The sequence below is a fragment of the Thamnophis sirtalis genome, unplaced genomic scaffold (assembly GCF_051295495.1).
Source record: "Thamnophis sirtalis isolate CommonGarterSnake01/CBP01778 unplaced genomic scaffold, rThaSir2_p1.2 scaffold_6, whole genome shotgun sequence".
Lineage (NCBI taxonomy): Eukaryota > Metazoa > Chordata > Lepidosauria > Squamata > Natricidae > Thamnophis > Thamnophis sirtalis.
In genome coordinates, this window is record NW_028261386.1 from 4,536,282 (window position 1) to 4,549,739 (window position 13,458).

General features: G+C 44.6%; 1 protein-coding gene across 6 annotated transcripts in view; it reads right to left on the bottom strand.

The window, feature by feature from the left end:
• The window catches only part of ACACA (acetyl-CoA carboxylase alpha), a 305,545-nt gene that overhangs the window by 87,687 nt on the left and 204,400 nt on the right, over nt 1-13,458 (bottom strand). For all 6 annotated transcript variants that reach the window (XM_087717132.1, XM_087717127.1, XM_087717128.1 and 3 more), the window contains 4 exons: nt 5,958-6,227; nt 4,178-4,275; nt 2,285-2,405; nt 744-854 (listed from right to left, as the gene is read on the bottom strand). In XM_087717132.1, coding sequence (XP_087573258.1) covers nt 744-854; nt 2,285-2,405; nt 4,178-4,275; nt 5,958-6,227 — 600 coding nt within the window. The remainder of the gene's footprint in view (nt 1-743; nt 855-2,284; nt 2,406-4,177; nt 4,276-5,957; nt 6,228-13,458) is intronic.

Consider the following 13,458-nt stretch of genomic DNA (forward strand, 5'->3'; position numbering starts at 1 on the left):
TTTCGGCACACGAGGTTTGCCATCACTGCAATAGACCGAAGCAAACTTTCTGGTGACGGGGAAGTTCCCCTGAGGATGGGCTCCAGCACGAGTCGGAAAGCTCGGTAGACAAAGCCTCCGGTTCTGGCGACTGACCCAGATTGGATCCTGTTGTCAGGCCTGCGGTCAGTTCCTTTTGGGATCTTTGGCCTGCCACACTAATATTCTATTCTACTATGCTGTTTTATTAGTGGGGTAATTGGGAGGGGGAGATTGTACGGAGTTAGATGCTATGTAGCCATAACAAAATTCTTTCTAGAAAGCCAAAGTCATCCTTTGTCTCTATACCTCTGCACCTGACCGGAACTGGATGGGTGGAAATTGCCAGCATGGCAGTAGAAGACTGGACCATGTGATGGACTTCTGGGTGTGGGGGCAAGTTCATGAACTCTCAACTGGGTGGGGAAAGTCAGGAAGCTCAGATTCGGGTTTTCCCAGATGTGCCAACGTGGCTCTCTTAATAAATTGGAACTTTGAGCAATACTTTGCCTTGGACTCTGATTTAATTTTGAATGTTATTTGGAACCCTGACACCTGCAACATTATCCTGAGGCACGTAGATTTGCCTTCATTTGTCTTGGAGAGTTGTCCAGCGCATGGCCTGGCTGGGGAATTCTGGGAGTTGAAGTCCACAAGCCTTAAATTGTGCCAAATTTGGACACCTCTGTTTTAAAAATCATGATCCGCAAAGAAGAAAGGCTTACTTTGTTGAGTGCTCCAGCGCCGGTCAAGATTATATGTGAGTTTTCCACCTGGATTGTTCTTTGTCCCAGCCGGACAACATAAGCCCCAATTCCGATGGCGCGGCAGGTCACCTAAAAACAAAATAAATCCAAATGGGTATTCAGATCAATTCTGCAGCATTTTTGGAGAACCTTTTGCCCTCCGTACATGAATGCAAGGAAGAGAAATTGACTCTTTATTATGGAAGCAGAATGCCCACCAATGCTAAAAGAAGCCTCCTCTCCAGCCAATGCATTCGCTTCATGAACAACACGCCTGATTTGGGCTGGAAAGCATTTCAAATCAATGCCTCAAATTCTGGAAAAAAGACGCTTCTTAATGGGAACAGGTTTGGAGTACTGGTGAAGGTGCTGGACTGGAAACCAGGAAGCTGTGAGTACTAGGTCTCCCTTAGGCATGAAAGCTGGCTGGGTGACTTTGGGAGCATCACTTCCTCTCCACCCAACACAGCTCACAGCATTGTTGTTGTGAGGAAAAGAGGAAGAGGAGGGAGCATGCTTACTACTTTGAGTTGATGGGGGAGCAGAGGGATAGAGAGAGAGGGAGAAGGGAAAGGAAGGGGGGAGAGAGACGGAAGGAAGGAAGGAAAGAAAGAAAAGAAAGGAGGGAGGGAGGAAGAGATAGGGAGGGTGGGAGGAAGGGAAGAAGGAAAGAAAGAAAAAGGAAGAAGAGAAATGGAGGGAGGAAGATATAGGGAGGGAGGAAGGAAAGGAAGGAAGAGAAAGAAAGAAAAGAAAGGGAGGGAGGAAGAGATACGGAGGGGAGGGTGGAAGGGAGGAAGGAAGAGATAGGGAGGAAGGGAGGAAAAAAGAAAGAGAAAGAAAGAAAAGGGAGGGAGGGGAAGGAGGAAGGAAGGAAAGAAAAAAAGAGAAAAGAAAGGGAAGGAGGAAGGGAGGGAGGGAGGAGAGAAGGAAGGAAGGATGGAAGGAAGAAAGAAAGGAAGGAAGATTAATAATAAACAATTCCCAATGGGGAGAAGTAATAGTTGGCAGAATAAATGACTTGTCAATAAACTCTGAATACCAAGCCATGTTTATTGCAGTCTAAATAAGACTCAAGGTCTTCCAATGATCTGGCTGGGGGGGCGTCACGCAAGGGGAGCCCCTGCTGTACCATCTCCCCAAAACAGAATCAAAACGGCCCTTTCTGATCTCATCACATCCGATCGGCATCACAAGCATCCTGCCGAGACCTTCTTAACCACTTCCATGGTTCCATCTCTTCCTTAAGTGAGACCCCCACCAGAAAGGGCAATGAGCAGTCAGGGTATAGATGGAAAGAAGGGCTCTCTGCCAAGGCTTCCACTGCTTTTCACTTGGCACATCGGAGGCCTAACACTCCCTGCCAGAAGTCGCATGAGTAAGCGTATCTGCTGGTGGGGCCAACACTTGAAGGGCCCTGCTGATTACAGCTGCTAAATCTAGGAGGCCACTTAGCGCTTCATCTTCCTCATCTTCTCACCTTCTAACCTCACCATCCCACCTCACAATTGTGGATTTACCAGGTTAATTGTGATGATCTCTTCATAGGCAAGGGATGATTCTCCAGCAATCATGCCAGATCCTCGCAGGTTCTCGGTCCCCAGGCCATCTTCTTTCCCAATAATATCTGTAATTTTATATCTGATGTAGGGTGAAAGGAACGATCAGAGAGCAGTAGAGGAAACACACACAAACACACCCTGCACACGCACAAATATTATATTTGGCACTAAAATACTACTAGTTCCTAGATGGATTACTGTGCAGCATCCTCTGGATCTACACCTACACAACTCACATCCTCCTTGTTGGATCGCTATTAGCAATAGCAGTAGACTTATATACCGCTTCATAGGGCTTTCAGCCCTCTCTAAGCGGTTTACAGAGTCAGCATATTGCCCCCAACAACAATCCGGGTCCTCATTTTACCCACCTCGGAAGGATGGAAGGCTGAGTCAACCCTGAGCTGGTGAGATTTGAACCGCTGAACTGCTGATCTAGCAGTCAGCTGAAGTAGCCTGCAGTGCTGCATTTAACCACTGAGCCACTGATATTTAATACATGAATAATATTCATTATCATCAAAGACCAATGCAAAACCAAATTGAAACAAACTAATATGATCCAAAAATATTATCTCTCTCCTCCCTTCCTCTCTCTCTCCTTTCTCTCTCTCTCCCGCTCTCTCTCTTTAACTGTTTGTGTGCCTGATGTTCAGGTTAGCCCAAAGAGTGCACAATTTTTGAACTAAAATACTTAAAATCCATCTATCATTAAGAATGCCTAAAAAATATTCTGGGACCCATTACGCTTATGGAATTGATACTTCCATGCTATTCACACCAGTTTTATCCACAAAACTGTGGCCATGTCAGCCCGCTTTCTAATGCTTCCTACCAGCTTCCAACAAGCAAAGTCAATGGGGAAGCCTGCAGGAAGTCGGAAATTGGTCCTGCTGCTTTTTCGCTTGCTCATTCTGTTTCTCTATTTAAGTAAATAAACATTGACTTATCATTGAAAGGTTTTTTTTTGCCACTACAGTTATTTTTTCTTCCTAAAATATATACTGTATTTTTCGGAGTATAAGACGCACCTTTTGCCCTCAAAAAAAAGGCTGAAAATCTGGGTGCTTCTTATACACTGAATACAGCATTTTTTTGCCTCCCAAAACTCCGCCCCCTTCACCAAAATGGTCATGCATTGTCTTTAGGAGGCTTTCAGAGAGCTCCTGGGGGCTGGGGGGGGCAGAAATGAGTGATAAATGGCCCGTTCCCCCCCCCCCCCAGCCCCCAGAAGCACTCTATAAGCTTCCTAAAGGCTATTCCATGCCTTTTTTGACAAAAAATGGGCCAGTTTTTGTGACAAATGGGCCAGTTTTTGCTCATGTTTACCCCCCCAAGCCTCCTAAGAGCTATTCATTCCCTTTTTGGGGGGGGGGGGAACGGGCTTGTTTTTGTGGAAAACAGGCCATTTTTGGGAGGTTTGCAGAGTGCAAAAACCTTTTTTAAAATTTTCCTCTTCAAAATCTTGCTGCATCTTATACTCCGAAAAATACGGTACTCTTCTTAGATGATTACAGTTTTTAAAAAAAAGGGGAGGGGGGGGAATATGGTCAGTCTAAAATGTTATGTTCCTTCTAAAATCTTCTCCACCTTTGTCTCTAGGATAACTCCAAGTCCACAGATTTGAAAAACACTTCTCTACAATGTGTATGTATGTTTTGTATGTGTGTATATGTTGTAGTCACCTCCACTCTTTCTCTTTGGATTGATATTTTGCCATCTCCCCCAAAATGGACATCTGCTGGAGAGTCCTGAATTGGAGAAGGACAGCAAAGCTGCAACTTTTGAACTGAACAATCTCCAATTATGGGACTTTTCACTCTTCTCTTGAGGACTATAAACATCACATACCTTGATTCTCCTCCGTCTTCCACGTGTTCACAATGTACTGAATTCAAGGCACTAACTTTCTTATAATCTTGGGGAGTTAGGTAGAGATACTTGAATCCCTGGAAAAGGGAGTGAAGAAAAGAGATAAAATAGCGTAAGGGAAGTCCTGCTACTCTTATTCCAAATCTGTACTGCACATCCAAATAATAACATCTGGCAACCCCCCCCAACATCTGTTAAAATAACTATACATGATTTGTGGCTTCAAATGACATTAAAGAGACATTTAAGATAATACAATACAATACAATAGCAGAGTTGGAAGGGACCTTGGAGGTCTTCTAGTCCAACCCCCTGCCTAGGAAGGAAACCCTATACTGTTTTAGACAAATGGCTATCTAACATCTTCTTAAAGACTTCCAGTGTTGGGGCATTCACAACTTCTGGAGGCAACTTCTGTTCCACTGATTAATTGTTCTAACTGTCAGGAAATTTCTTCTCAGTTCTAAGTTGCTTCTCTCCTTGATTAGTTTCCACCCATTGCTTCTTGTTCTACCCTCAGGTGCCCTGAAGAATAGTTTGACACCCTCTTCTTTGTGGCAACCCCTGAGATATTGGAAGACTGCTATCCTGTCTCCCCTAGTCCTTCTTTTCCAGAGAGCCAAGGTGGCACAGTGGTTAAATGCAGCACTGCAGGCTACTGCTAGATCAGCAGGTCAGCGGTTCAAATCTCACCGGCTCAGGGTTGACTCAGCCTTCCATCCTTCCGAGGTGGGTAAAATGAGGACCCAGATTGTTGGGGGCAATATGCTGACTCTCTGTAAAAACCGCTTAGAGAGGCCTGAAAGGCCTATGAAGCGGTATATAAGTCTACTGCTATTGCTATTGCTATTGCTATTGCTATTTTCATCAAACTAGACATACCCAGTTCCTGCAACCGTTCTTCATGTGTTTTAGCCTCCAGTCCCCTCTTTCTGTACTCTTTCTAGAGCAGGGGTAGTCAACCTTTTTATACCTACCGCCCACTTTTGTATCTCTGTTAGTAGTAAAATTTCCTAACCGCCCACCAGTTCCACAGTAATGGTGATTTATAAAGTAGGGAAGTCAATTAAATTTAAAAAAGGAAAGTGCTTCAGTATCAGACAAAACCCCTACCGCCCACCATGAAAGCTGGAACGCCCACAAGTGGGCGGTAGGGACCAGGTTGACTACCACTGTTCTAGAGTCTCCACATCTTTTCTACATTGTGGCGACCAAAACTGGATGCCATATTCCAAGTGTGGCCTTACCAAGGCCTTATAAAGTGGTATTAACCCTTCACGTGATCTTGATTCTATCCCTCTGTTTATGTAGCCTAGAACTGTGTTGGCTTTTTTGGCAGCTGCTGCACACGGCTGGCTCCTATTTAAATGGTTGTCCACTAAGACTCCAAGGTCCCTTTCACAGTTACTACTGTTGAGCAAGGTGCCACCTATACTGTACCTGTGCATTTGCGAGATTAACTGGATGATACTCATTTCAGTTGTGCATAGAAAAGAAACCAGATTTCTAGTTCTCATTGGGATCTCCTAATTTGAAAATGAAGTTAGTCCTCGACTTACGACCACCATTGAGCCCAAACTGTCCAGTGCTAAGAAAGACACTTAAGTGAACATTTGCTGCATTTTACAACTTTTCCTGCTATAGTTTTTTTTGGGGGGGGGAAAGGGTGCGTCTTATACGCCGAAAAAAATTCGGTTATTTTCCTCTCTGAAAACACATTCCAACTCCACCGTCATACCATGCTTCCAAAGATCCTTACCTTATAGGGGTCGGCTGGATCTTCCCATGCAACGTGAAACATGTGACGGATTTCTTCAGCCAAGCCAATCCTGGCCCCGCTGTTGGCAGCGACATAAACCCGGGGGATACCCAGTGCCCGGGCCAGCTCGGATGCTCTGAGAAAAAGCAAATCTTCCTGGGGCCCAAAGGACCCAATTTTATATGTGATGTCGTTGCTAATGACAACGATGTCTCGGCCGTCTGTATATTCAGGAGTCTTGAGAGTCATGCGCCAAGCCACCATTCCAATCTGTAAAACGAGAAGCGTTGATGTTACGTTATTGATTATTGCTAAGATTAGAACCTTGTTTTTTCAAACTTGACCACTTTCAGTTTTATGGACTTCAACTCCCAGAATTCTCAAGGGGGAAAAAACCCTCAGAAAATCCAAAACACTTTTGGGACAATCATGAGCTGGATGATTGAGAATCTCCAAAGACACATCTATTTGCAAACTTTTTATACCACTCCATCACATCTCTGGCTGGTGTGCAACAGTGTAGTTAGACAAAAAAGAATATGTAATAATAATACTACTGCTCCTGAGCCCTCCATATCACAGTATCCTTACGATGGCAATCAAAATGTTATCTCCAGAGGCCACACCCTCTTCTCCACACACTCGCAATTTGCACAGTGGTATTCAGCAGGTTCTGACTGGTTCTGGTGAACCGGTAGCAGAAATTTTGAGTAGTTCGGAGAACCGGTAAATACAACCTCTGGCTGGCCCCGCCCCCATCTATTTTCTGCCTCCTGAGTCCCAGCTGATTGGGAGGGAATGTGGATTTTACAGTATCCTTCCCCTGGAGTGGGGAGGGAATGTGGATTTTACAGTATCCTTCCCCTGGAATGGAGACAGAATGGAAATTTTACAGTAGCCTTCCCCTGCCGCGCCCACCAAGCCATGCCCATCAAGCCACACCCACAGAACTGGTATTAAAAAAAATTGGAATCCCACCACTGGGTAGATCCCACAACAGATGACCTAACAGGATGGGCTAGGATTGTGATGGGAAACCTATGGCACGTGTGCAAGAGGTGGCATGCAGAGCTCTCTTTGTGGGCAGGCACTCCATCGCCAGCTGCTCTTCTGGGTTCCATCGCACCCATGCATACCAATTTTTGAACCAAAATACTTAAAATCCATCATTAAGAATGCCTAAAAAATATTCTGGGACACATTAGGCTTGTAGAATTGATACTTCCATGATATTCACACCAGTTTTATTCACAAAAGTGTGGCCATGACAGCCCACAGTCATGTGATCATGATTTCTGATGCTTCCTACCAGCTTCCCACAAGCAAAATAGCAATAGCAATAGCAATAGCAGTTAGACTTATACTTCATAGGGCTTTCAGCCCTCTCTAAGCGGTTTACAGAGTCAGCATATTGCCCCCAACAACAATCCGGGTCCTCATTTTACCCACCTCGGAAGGATGGAAGGCTGAGTCAACCCTGAGCCGGTGAGATTTGAACAGCCGAACTGCAGAACTGCAGTCAGCTGAAGTAGCCTGCAGTGCTGCATTTAACCACTGCGCCACCTCGGCTCCTTAAAATCAATGGGGAAGCCTGTAGGAAGTCGGAAATTGGTCCTGTTCCTTTTTCGACCAGCTGCACACCAATCAGCTGCTCTCTTCCAAGTTGTCGGGCGAATGCGTGTGCATGTGCGTGATGGAACCCGGAGAACAGCTATCTAGTGTGTGTGCATGCCGGGCCAGCTTTCTGCCACGCATGCGCACAACGTAGCCTGGAAGAGCAGCTGGCCACCATGTCCAAGTGCACCGGCCAGCTGCTTTCTTCCGGGTTCTTGCACTCTGGCACGCACATGCATGCTCCAGTTTCGGCACTGTGCCAAAAAGGTTAAGCATCACTGGGCTAGGATCACTGAGGACAAGGCTTTCCTTGATGTTATCCAGTGCCATGCTGTACCAGGGATTGCATTAGCCCTGGTGATGTTATATAGTTTGGCTAGTGAAACGCCTGCAAGAAAACAATTGAGCTCAGAGTGCACCAGGGACCCCACGTTTCAACCTTGAGGTGCAAATAATCTCCTTTATTGGGAAAATAAAATTCTATTCCCCCAAATAATCCTTTGGTGGCATGCCTATCATTAACACAGCAAAAGAAGGGGATTGGGGGGAAAAAACGAAGAGGAAATCTTGCTTCTAAAGAAGCGAAATGTTTTCATATTTTTCTTCTTTCTGTGTATGTTGGAGAAATGAGGATGTGGGCCATTGCATTTTCAGAAGAAGTAGGGCCATTATTTATTATTTTCCTGTAGAAACCCATTTGGCCTGTAAGGTATCACTGGCCGGCATTGGGGGTGGGGGAAGGAATCAAAACCCAATGAATTATTCACAAGCTCCGATCAGAAGCAATCATTATTTCTGATGTTTCAAACTGTGATTAGGGCTCGGTGGTGGGGAAGACATTGATTCCCTGGATAAAAAACAAAAAACAAAAAACTGGCAGTTCAGAATAGCCTGGGTGAGAGAGGAAGGAAGGAAGGAAGGAAGATACTTAACGATCAGCAGCCTGGATTCTGGAGTGTATGTAATTTTACACATACGTTCCCGGTCAAATACCCACCCATTTGGAAACCACAGCTTAAGAGATACGGTAGGCAAAGCTTCAGATAATAACAACACTCGCTGTAATGTTATGCACAGCTGAAACGAACTGGAATCCTTCCAAGAAAAGTTATGATGGTACGTGAAACTGATATAGGACATTTTGTCAGGAGGAAAATGCCCCCACAGCCAGGGAAATAAGACTGTTCTGTACACAAAGAACTTTTTAAAGTATCATCTCTCTCTCTCTTCCTCCCTCCTCTATATTTCTTTCTATCTATCTATCTATCTATCTATCTATCTATCTATCTATCTATCTATCTATCTATCTATCTATCTATCTATCTACCTACCTACCTACCTACCTACCTACCTACCTATCCTATCATCCATCCATCCATCCATCCATCCATCTATCTATCTATCATCCATCTATCTATCTATCATCTATCTATATCTATCTATCTATCTATCTATCTATCTATCTATCTATCTATCATCTATCATCTATCATCTATCTATCCTAATCCATCCATCCATCCATCCATCCATCCATCCATCCATCCATCCATCCATCATCTATCTATCTATCCTATCATCCATCTATCTATCATCTATCTATATCTATCTATCTATCTATCTATCTATCTATCTATCTATCTATCTATCTATCTATCTATCTATCTATCTATCTATCTATCTATCTATCTATCTATCTATCTATCTATCATCTATCTATCCTAATCCATCCATCCATCCATCCATCCATCCATCCATCCATCCACCCATCTATCATCTATCTATCTATCCTATCATCCATCTATCTATCATCTATATCTATCTATCTATCTATCTATCTATCTATCTATCTATCTATCTATCTATCTATCTATCATCTCTCTATCTATCTATCTATCCTATCATCCATCCATCCATCCATCCATCCATCCATCCATCCATCCATCCATCCATCTATCATCCATCTATCTATCTATCTATCATCCATCTATCTATCTATCTATCTATCTATCTATCTATCTATCTATCTATCTATCTATCTATCTATCTATCTATCATCTATCTATCTATCATCTACCTACCTACCTACCTACCTACCTACCTACCTACCTACCTACCTACCTACCTATCATCTCTGTCGAGAGCCATTTTCAGGACCTGGCAATTTGGAGCCCAATTCTTAAAGGGAACCTATATGCGTTAGAGCCGTAATGGCAAACCTATGGCACGTGTGCCACAGGTGGCAGGCAGAGCCTTCTCTGAAGGCACGGGGGCCGTTGCTCCAGCTCAGCTCCACCGCGCATGAGCGTGCCTCCCGCCAGCAAGCTTGTTTTTGGGTCTCTCTCGATCATGCATGGAGGATAGGATGCATGCGAGAGATGTGTGTGCGTGCATAGGGGGTGGGATGGGTCACGTGAGCATGTGCATGCAGGGATGGGAGTGCATGCCTATGTCATGCACGCATGTGTGGGGATGAGGGGAGAGTGGGGGGGCACACATTCATGTGTGGAGGATGGAGGAGCCGGGGGTGGTGCACATACATGCATGGTGGGTGGGGCTCATACAGGGGGGTCGTGCACAAATGCATGGGTTGCAGGGTGCGTGGGTGATCACATGCGCATTGCATTATGGGTGCACATCAGAGGTGTGTTCCTACCAGTTCGCACCTATTTGGTAGAACCGGTTCGTCAAAACTACCGAACCGGTTAGAAGAGGTTCCACCAGTGGACCTGGAAAACAGGCCACACCTACAGAAGAGGTTCCAAAACTTTTTGAAACCCACCACTGGTCCTTGGATATGATTATTCTACACTATCATGCTCCTATTTATAAAACTCAGTGCCTCTGTGAAAGGTAAGGATGACTTCTGCGTTTGTGGTGCAATCAGGACATTGCGTGTGTTGAAGTTGTTTTAACGCAAACCAAAGATGCCTTTTAAAAAAGAAGTTTACATCATATTCTTATGCATGTCAGGGCTATGTGTGAGGTAATTTAAGGTGGTTCTGACAAGTGTCGTTGGCATCTGTCACATGGGCGGCAAGCCACTCCCATCCGGTCACATGGGCGGCAAGCCACTCCCACAAAAGAGGCCACACCCATAGAGTAGGTTCGAACAATTTTTGAAACCCACCACTGGACTACATACACCTTTGTAATGAATATAAAATGCAATTGTTGTAAGATCTAATCACTATATGGAAACACAATTTTTGAAACCCACCACTGGTGCACATGTGCACTTTTGCCACTCGATGACAAAAAGCTTAACCATCCCTGTGTTAGAAGATAAATAAATACGGTTCCACCACAAAACCGCATTCGACTAAAGGGCGCTCGACGAAACCGCGTAGCTGACGTCATCACAGGGCGACAACAGCGCGGAGACAGAAGCACGCTGTAAACGCTAAACCTAAAATTAACCCCTAAACCTAAACCTAACCCCCCTAAACCTAATCCTAAACCTAACCCTAACCCTAAACCTAACCCTTAACCTAACCCTAAACCTAGCCCTAAACCTAACCCTTACCTTAACTTGAATCGGCTTGCTTTCAAAGCGCTATTTAAAGCGCCCTTCTTTCTCCGCGCTCGCTGTTGTCGCCCTGTTGATGACGTCAGCGACGCCGTTTAATCGGGCGTGCTTTAGTCGAGCGCGGTTTTGTCGTGCCACGAATAAATACAACTGGTGGTGGTAGCACCAAAAAGGAAACACAAAAACCCCAGACTTTTAAAGGACATAAGGCCTAGCGGTTACGTTGCTTGGTAATATGACCTTAATACAAACCTCTGTACTGAAGGACTGAAAAAGGGACAATATAACACGAGGGTGGTTATTTTTTATAAAAAAGATCCATGAACAATTCAAAAAACCCCAAGCTATTTAAACTGAAGTCTGTTCTGTTCTGTCCTGTTTAAACTGAAGTCTGTTCTGTTCTGTCCTGTTGAGCCAAGGTGGCGCAGTGGTTAAATGCAGCACTGCAGGCTACTGCTAGATCAGCAGGTCAGCGGTTCAAATCTCACCGGCTCAGGGTTGACTCAGCCTTCCATCCTTCCGAGGTGGGTAAAATGAGGACCCAGATTGTTGGGGGCAATATGCTGACTCTCTGTAAACCGCTTAGAGAGGCCTGAAAGGCCTATGAAGCGGTATATAAGTCTACTACTGCTATTGTTCTGGGTAAATTGGCGAAAAATGGCATTCAAGATAAAAGTGTCAAACCTGTCAAACAATAAGCAGGTTCTACAAAGGTGAGTTCGGTCGCCTTTCAAAGCACTTTAGCTGTATCCTGAGGTAGATAAGGCGGCTCCTTTATAGGTAGTCCTCGACTTAACAACAGTTCATTTAGTGACCGTTCAAAGTTGTAACAGCACTGAAAAAAGTGACATACGAACGGTTTTTCCCGCTTACGACCGCTGCAGCATTCCCTTGTTCGCATGATGAAGATTCAGACGCTTAGCGACGGACTCATAGTTATGTCGGTTGTGGGTCATGTGAATCTCTTTTGCAACCTTCTGACAAACAAAGTCAATGGGGAAGCCTGATTCACTTAACAACCATGTTACTAACCATCACTGCAGTGTTTCACTTAACAAATGTGGCAAAGAATGGTTGTAAAATGACGCTAAACTCACTTAACAACCATCGCTCTTAGCAACATAAATGGCACAAACCAGCAGTGGTAATTCCAGTGGTAATTGGCACACTGGGTGCTATTCCAAAAGCACTGGAATTACATTTAAAACAGTTAAAAATTGACAAAATCACCATCAGTCAAATGCAAAAAGCCGCACTGCTTGGATCTGCACGCATATTACGAAAATACGACGTCCTAGGCCCCTGGGTGGGGACCGACTAGTAACCAATGCCAAATCCGGCGAAACAACTGGCCGCTGTGATACAATTGTATAATAATAATAATAATAATAATAATAGGGGTAATCTCCACAAAAGAGACCAAGGTGTGTTCTTTAATCTTGTTGCTCTATATAACAATTGCAAATAAGTTTATTCCCTATTTGGCAGGAGCCCTGAGGTGGTCCTGTTTGCTGACGAGAACCTATTATTCATGGGAGTTAAAAATAGAGATGGTGAAAGGCTCTGGAGGTGGAGCACGGACCTTTAAAAGGCAAACCGAAAGGAATGTAAGCAACCACAACATGATGGATGCTTGGATCAAAAACCCCTTTACTTATTTGTCGATGAGATCTGAGTCAGTAACGACAGGAGGCAGGAAAATGTCAGGTTGCAAGAGGCAAACATCGTATTGGAGGTCACTAGCAAAGAGAAATTAAATAAATAAATAAAAAGCATCTGACAAGTAGTCCTCCCACTGATGACCATATAGGTAATCCTTGACTTATGACCACAACTCAGCCCAAAATCTCTGTCGCTAAGGGAGATATTTTTTTCAGGAAGCTTTGTCCCATTTTACGACTTTCCTTGCCGCAATTCAGAGGTGGGTTCTTACCGGTTCCTGCCGAGTAGGTAGTAACTGAGCCGGCCACGCCCCCGAATCGGTTCTATCAGTGGAGCCGTTGGTGCTGCCATCTTGTTTTTTTTGCTTCTGCGCATGCGCAAAAGCGAGTTTTTTTACTATTGTGGATGCGCGAGCAAAGCACGTCCCTGAGTGGACCGGCGGTAACAGAAGCCGGAGCCCACCACAAGACCCTCCCTTGAGAAAGACACACTCACACCTGAAGCCCTTATAAACAGAAGAACAGAACACCAACATCCCCTAAACTCCATTGAAGATGTTATCTAACCTGGTAACGAAATGTTTGGAAACAAACCCACAAGCTGGGAGAACGAACCTTCCCCCCGCATCCTACACCTGAGATACAGATAGTCTCCTCTATTGCAAAGGGGAGGAATTCATTTACTACAGGAGAAAGTGCG